General features: G+C 33.5%; 1 protein-coding gene across 1 annotated transcript; it reads left to right on the forward strand.

Moving 5' to 3' along the window:
• Positions 1–2,192: 2,192 nt before the first annotated feature.
• On the forward strand, positions 2,193–7,289 carry LOC108366834 (neuropeptide FF receptor 2). Its single transcript, XM_017621310.1, has 4 exons — positions 2,193–3,962; positions 6,037–6,522; positions 6,618–6,761; positions 6,829–7,289. The coding sequence occupies exons 1-4, from the start codon at positions 3,960–3,962 to the stop codon at positions 7,267–7,269; spliced, it is 1,074 nt and encodes a 357-aa protein (XP_017476799.1). The 5' UTR covers positions 2,193–3,959; the 3' UTR covers positions 7,270–7,289.
• The last annotated feature ends 655 nt before the right edge of the window (positions 7,290–7,944 follow it).

Consider the following 7,944-nt stretch of genomic DNA (forward strand, 5'->3'; position numbering starts at 1 on the left):
ATAAAATAAATTTTGTTAACTTATAATAATTAAATTTATTTAAGAATAAATACCTTTTTAAAACCCTACATTTTACATCAAACGTTTGATAACAAATCAGAGCCACTAGCTTTCTTCTCTAAGAAACTTTCTCCATCCGAAGTTAAGTACAGTGCATTTGACAGGGAGTTGCTAGCTATTTATTTGAACATTAAACATTTTCGCTATCTTTTAGAAGGACGACAATTCACAGTTTTTACGGATCACAAGCCTTTGATGTATGCTTTGAGTTCGAAAACCGAACGTAGTCCGAGACAAACTAGACATATGGAATTCATTGCGCAATTTACTAATGACATACGATATATTAAAGGACAGGAGAACATTATAGCTGACACATTATCTCGAGCTTTCGAAGTTGATGCAATTAAGGGTACAGAACTGAATTTCAAAGTTTTACAAAATGAACAAGAACAGGACGAGGAACTAAACACATTAAAATCTGGAGACACATCACATAACCTTAAATTAATTCAAATTCCACTTTTAAATTTTAATATTTGGTGTGAAATGACAGGTGAGAATCCTAGGCCATTTGTTCCAAATTGTTTACGCAAGACAGTGTTTAATATGCTACATGGCATTACACATCCTGGTACAAAAGCTACACGTCGTCTAATTATTAAAAAGTACTATTGGCCAAAAATGCACAAAGAAATTAATATTTGGTCAAAAGAATGTATAAATTGTCAAAAATCGAAGGTTAATCGTCACACAAAATCTCCAGTAATTAAAATTCCGATTCCCAAAAGTAGATTTGATCATATTCATTTAGATATTGTTGGACCTCTTCCTGTATCGAAAGGATATCGTTACATTTTTACAATAGTTGACAGGTTCACGCGTTGGCCCGAGGCATATGCATTAAAGGACATTTCAGCGGCAGTGGTTGCAAATAAATTTTTTAGAGAATATGTTTCACGTTTTGGGGTACCGTTAAAAATCACTACAGATCAGGGTACTCAGTTTATGTCAAAATTGTTTTCGGAACTAACAAAATTGCTTGGTAGTCATCACGTTACAACTTCTGCATATCATCCTCAAGGGAATGGTATGGTAGAACGGTTTCACAGGCAGTTAAAAGCTACGATAATGGCTAGAAATGGAATCAACAAATGGTATGATGAGCTGCCGATAATACTTCTTGGTTTACGATCGATGTATAAAGAAAGTATTTCAGCCACATCATCTGAGATGGTTTTTGGGCAAAATTTACGCCTACCCGGTGAACTTGTTGTTCCATCTGAAGAAAAATTTTCCCCAATTGAAGTTTTAGGTAATTTACGGGAACATTTTAAAAATGTTAAATCAAATTTAAGGCATAATCAAAATTCTGATACTGGTGTATATATACCAAAGGATTTGGAGACTTGTAAATTTGTTTTTATGCGTGTTATTAATAAAAGATCATTGCAACAACCATACGAAGGACCTTATAAGGTTGTTGAAAAAACAAAAAATATTTCAAACTTGAAGTAGATAATGAGGTTAAAACAATTCCGATAGACAGACTAAAACCAGCAATCATTGAAACAGAACTAATACCAGAAACAAACACTAATACAATGAATAACACAACATCAAATAAGAAACGAGTTACTTTTAATTTATATAACATTAATTCTCTAGAAGGGGGAGTATTGTAGGGTTTGTATTTGTGTTATTACCTTTTATTGTACTGTGTTCATTTCAACTTTGTAATTTTGGAAATTTTAGATTTATGTGATTTTTGTGGTTCGTCAATCAAATAGAAAATTTTTATTATTCAAACTTTTCTCGAATTGTTAACAACGTAAAATAAATAACTTATAATAATTAAATTTATTTAAGAATAAATACCTTTTTAAAACCCTACAGTATGTATTAAAAAATGGTAAAATAAAAATTGAGTATTATTATTGAAAGTCTCCTGAAGAGACTTTTCCGATCAAAAATATTAATTTTCAAGAATTGTATACCATTTCTATGAAAAAGTGTTTTTTCCGCATATAAAATACATGGACTACTCTATAGGCTTTTTGAGGCAGTTCTAAATATCATGATTTCTTTCCATTTAGAAATTAATCGATTATTTTTGTTAAATTTACGATTTAACTGTATCATAGTTTTGTGTTTCATTAATCCATTACTAATCGATTAATTGTAAAATAATCATAAAAATATTTTCAAGCAATATGAATTCTGTAGTTTTCTAAAACCCACTCATCGAACATCCTTTTTTGCTAGCTGCAACAACTTTACTCGTCCCGAGGTTCAAAAAAATTAATTTCAAAGATCCGTTCAAGTTCTTGCGAACTTAATAATGTGTAATGAAAACAAGAAGCGAGTCGTCACTAGAATCAGTAGAAAATTAAGGCGAAAAGGTGATAATTTGAGCCACCCACAAGATGAAATGTGTTTTTCTTTAAATTGTCAAGTCCTAGAACTAAAGTGGAATATCATCGACGCTTAGGAGGAAATGAAAACTGTTTACCCCAAACTCTACGGACTTTCGAAAAAATACTGTCATTTAGTTGTTATCTCGGTGCCTGCTGCGGTGCCGCCTTTTGTCAAAAGCTGGTTCTACAGTCACCGAGAAATGCGACAGCTTAACAAAAAAAACATTTATCAAAGCTTTTGTTTTTGCAAACTTGGTTAAATAATAAATAATTATCGCTGCTAAAAATACTAGTTTTATTCTATTTAAGGCTAATTACCTTGTAATTAGAAGTCTTTTATGGAAGTGCTTTTGTGAATACTCACTGTAAAAAAGTTACTTTAAAAATTCGATTAATCGATTATATTTCAATAATTGCAATTAATTGCAATTAGTTTACTTTTGTCTTGTGATTAATCATATGATTAATTAATCGATTATTTAATTTTTTTTCCATCCCCATTCAAGACTTGTTTACACTATGCCACCTAGGTTGCCGACAATATTTTTCGACAGATTCTTCCTTAACTTTAATCTCGTTAATTCAAACTGAGGCCGTTAATAATATGGACCAAAAACAGACAGATATTTCATTTAACAGCGCTTGTATACGACTGAAGACCTACATATTTCGGTGTTAAATTAACAGATAGTACTGTTTCTCCCTAATTTGTCAATGTGTATTCACTTCTTTGACGGCAAATGCCATTGGATGATACGTATGTATCAGTAGCATCACAATTTACCAATTTATCTAAATACATATATGTATAAATACACATTGAAATTACAAGAGTATATACATCGTGTATGCTAATGTAAACAAAATGCTTTTAACCAATTTTGACAGACAGACAATTGACAAAATGAGCAATGGCCAATGAAACAACAGCAACAAAATTAAACTAAAATCAATGCTTGTAATCATAACTAACATTTCAGATAAAAAAAATAGTGACTGATAGTCAATTGGTATGCTGATGTTCATAATATTTATAGAACATTTACATATGTTAGTATCAGTGTTCCCAACAAGAGGGGGATATTCAACAATGATGTTGTCTAACGTCAGTACGCCTTATCTACATATCATATAAGTACATTACCTAAGTAGAATGTATGTATGTAGGAATAAATATAAGCACCGCTTCATAATTGCTTTATCAATCGAGACAGGTGGACAACTTGGCGGCGACAAATGGACGATCCTCCGCAGCACATCGCACCGCGCGTTTGGTTGGTTAGGACTCTGCCCGCCTAATGAAAGTGTGACACTTTCCGGAACCAACGTAAATGCATTTAATACGCAAAAGCTTCTAATGAAAGTGAGTTGGGATTCACAGTAGTTTGCGTTTATCAAATTAATTTAGCAAACAGTTGTGCCAGAGCAATGATGATAATAGCAGGTGGATCCTTAAGCGACTAAATTTGTATTTATTTATTGGTGCATAAATGAAGTTTTAATGGATGAGCATTTACATTCAAGTGTAAGAACGTTACAAGAATGGTGAGAAAAAAAATTAGATGTTTTTTACTAAACGGTGTAAGCGTGCAAAGGATTTGTGCTGTAATTTATTATGCCCTGTGCATTATGAGAATGTAACAGAAAAGGCAACATAGGTTGTATTTTCAAATTAACAGGAAATAAAGCATGGACATGACTGGAAGTTATATCCTTTCTAAGTTAATTTAAAACGTGTTTGTTTGAAGGAGTGCATAAATTTTGCATGAAAGAAATATGTAAATAATAATTACACCGGCAAACAAAAAAAAAGTGGTGTATGCTTTTAACCAGAGGTCGTTTGACTCATACACCTCCTAAATCTCGCGCAAATTACGAAAAACTGGCGAAAAATTCACAATTTTCGCAATTCACTCGAAATTTTAGGGAGTGCAGGGGGCAAACGAGCCAGTATTCGGATTCAGTGGGTCGAAATACATGCCGGTAGGTGGGTCTGGTTAAAAGCTCACACCATTTGTTTGTTGTGGGCCAGCGTTATATGGGCAATTCTCAATTAGTTCGAATGTGAATAAATGTGTGACTCAATTTTATTTTTTTTTTTTACGTTGCAAAAATTGGTGCGTTGATTGGTCATGTTTGAGTAGTATTTGGAGAGGAGAATCGAATGCACCCCGTTAGAAATATGTGCTTGCAATAGAAGAAGTTATGAAGAGTCGAAGTGGCGTGACTCTTTTTTTTTTAATTCTGACACTCGCGCCTTTTATAGTATACTGTAGCTGGTGCCTACCTAAAACTGTTATCGGACAACTTTAATAGTGTTCTGGAGCATAAGAGGAACCAACCTAGACATGGCAGGCTTATGTGCTCTCATTAGAAGATAGTTACAAAAAAACTTGAAAAGGTTACGATGCGTGCACTAAAGTAAAAATGCATATTTTTTATTAGCACATCTTCTGCAATTAGAAAATTTAGCAAAATACGTGATCCTCGTGCACTACTTTTTTATTTATTCTTTAAAAAGTTACAGAGCGAAAAGAAGTAAGAAAAATTACAAAAAAAAACATATATATACATAATACCAAAGGCATTTTTTGTCCATGTCATCAAATCTGCACCATTCGTTCGATTTTCGAAAATGATGTGTCAAATGAAAGAGCTTGGGCTGTAGATGCTAGGACTTACCGTTGATTTTCGGCAGTTTATATTAGGATTTTTTTTTTATATGAAAATAAAAAAATGCCAAAAATGAACGGTAAGTCCAAGATACTTAAAATTTGCACTTTGATAGCTAAAGGATATGGAAATTTAGCTATCGAAATTTGTAGATTTATCCAATTTTATCGAGTTATCGGAATTTAGTTTTTTTGATACTCATTGAGCTATCAACACGCATCGAATTGTCGATCGAAATTTATCGACTAACTGAGATGTACCGAGTTATCAATATTAAGAAAGGTTTTAAAATTAGTCAAGTTAACGATAATTGTGGACATACATAGTGCCCCATGGTTCACATGTTACCCTATTGAAATTGTGTCAAATAAGTTGATAATGGAATATGCCAATTTCTCGTGAAATACTAAAAATGATAGGTCCAATCCCGTATTCCTCGGATTAAAACTAGTAAAACTGTAAAAAAAATACGCTCAGAGCGAGAGAGTAACACTGAAAAGAAGGGGATCGATTTCTAGTGAAAAATGGTAACTTCTGTCAACTTAAACATAACCTCCAAATTTGGGTTGTAAATTTTTGCTTATTTTGTATGTAAACACACTCAGGGCACACATGTAAATAACCAAAAATACTTTCAAATGCATTGATTCCACTTAAACAATTAATTAAATGCTTTTCAACATGCATTAGCAAAATGCCCTTTTGTTTTATTTGCAATTTGGTTGCCAAACACGCTACAGCTGATCGTTTGACATTTACCAGACCAATTTACCGGACTAAAACTGTTGACTTCTGACAGAGAGAGGACCTCATTTACTCTCTTCTTTGTCCTCTCAATTGTCAGCGAACCGAGTACGGGATCGATTTTCAGTAACATCTGACTAATTCTGACTAGTCCGTACGGGATCGCAACTAATAATAATTTCACTACTCTTTTCGTCCATAGATCAATTACAGCAACATTAATTTCCCAGAGGATCGCATATGGCTACGCATACCCGACTGGGAGATAGCAGTGAAAATCAGCACATTTGTACCTGTCATCATTTTTGGTTTGTATGGAAATTTCGTCTTACTCCAATTGATTGTGCTGAATCGTGCGCTACGCACACCAACAAATATGCTAGTGGCTAATATGGCGGTAGCCGACATGTTGACGCTACTGATATGTCCAGCAATGTTTATGATAACTGATTTTTACCAGAACTATCAATTGGGCTCGTTTGGTTGCAAGGCGGAAGGATTCTTAGATGTCTCTTTCCTCATAACAGCCGTTTTAAATCTAGCAGCTGTAAGTTATGATCGTCTAACAGCAATCGTACTACCGACGGAAACACGCTTAACAATGCGGGGCGTGAAATTTGTAATTTCCTTCACATGGTTGGGTGGATTTTTATTTGCTATGCCATTGGCCTTGTATAGGACGTATAAGGTTTGTATGTACATAAAATTGAATGTCGATATTTATTTTTAAAAAACTTTACAGTTAATAAACTATTCAAGATTATCTGTATTGATTTTCTATAGGTACGGCAGTGGAAAAACTTTAAGGAAATGTATTGCAAGGAGAATCCAGACATTTTACCCAAATATTGGTATGTGCTAATTGCGGTGATGGTATGGTTGCCGCTCAGTGTAATGTTGATCTGTTACACGGCGATCTTCTTCAAGGTAGGCGAAATGAGAACAAATAAAAAAAAAATGTTATCAAATTATAATTTCTCGTCTACTTCTGCAGCTCGATCGCTATGAGAAGCGCGTACTTAACCGCGAGCATCCACTCAGCGTATCTTACAAGAAAAAAGTGGCCAAAACTCTCTTCATTGTCGTTCTCGTTTTCATTGCGTTTCGTCTGCCCTTCACCTTATTAGTTATTTTGCGTGATCAGTATGTAACAAATACGGATACCGCTGTGAATAGTAGCTTTCGCATACTTTTGTATATATCACAGTTTCTAATGTTTTTGAATGCAGCCGTTAATCCACTGATCTATGGTTTTAACAATGACAACTTTAAACGCGCTTACGATCAAACGCCATTGTGTTGTTGTAAACGAAGGGGAAATAAATTGGAATCCAACGTAAGTGACATTAAATTGTTTCAAAACCTTAGTTTGTATCTAATACTTATTTTAAATATTTTAAATATTTTGAATTATTTTTATTCTCTTCCTGCTTAATTAGAAAGCTTCCTGTCGCAAAGGCTGCTTGAGTCATCTGAGCAAGTGGTTTAATCAGATCTGCTGTGCGGTTTGTTTTCATAGTGAGAAACAGCTCTCTTTTGTTGAAGATCCACAAGCACAGGGCGGAGAGGCAATACGTAGTGGAGCAGTGGAGCCGCATACGCTGACAAAAGAGATGAATTTAGAAAATGCGAAAACAGCATATAACCGTTTTGACAATGAAGGTTACCATAATAAAGTTATGAGTGAAGGTTTCATTTAACTTTTAAATTTAAAAATATGTATACACATTTTTAATAAATGTTATTGTTGTGTTAATGTTTGGAAAGTTATGGTTCATAATGCAATAGGATATTTATTTAACCAAAAAAAGGTTGTCGTTTTCTGATAAATGCAAAACGAAGGAAAAAACTACTCAGCAAATTAAAACTAAATTAGGAAATACAGTGACTCAAAGAAGTGTTCACATGTTGATATTTTATAAATATTCAATGTGTTTCAAGCAACAATTTTGTTGAAAACACCAAATCCATATACACTCGTGGTCACGCAAACCTTACCACCATTTTTTTTTAATACATATGTACATGGGTAGAATTTTGAAAATTTATATTTATACTAGGTCAAGTTTACCAAAATTTCAGACTCGGGTATGCAGTTTAATAGCCCATT

The sequence above is a fragment of the Rhagoletis zephyria genome, unplaced genomic scaffold (genome assembly GCF_001687245.7).
Source record: "Rhagoletis zephyria isolate East Lansing unplaced genomic scaffold, Rhagoletis_zephyria_1.1 Rzeph_scaffold_02413, whole genome shotgun sequence".
Lineage (NCBI taxonomy): Eukaryota > Metazoa > Arthropoda > Insecta > Diptera > Tephritidae > Rhagoletis > Rhagoletis zephyria.

Bases quoted from the DNA above. Each gene is read 5' to 3' on its own strand.
- LOC108366834 (XM_017621310.1), top strand. The intron at 6,523-6,617 runs GTTTGTATGTAC...GATTTTCTATAG, and splicing joins CCTTGTATAGGACGTATAAG to GTACGGCAGTGGAAAAACTT. The intron at 6,762-6,828 runs GTAGGCGAAATG...CTACTTCTGCAG, and splicing joins ACACGGCGATCTTCTTCAAG to CTCGATCGCTATGAGAAGCG.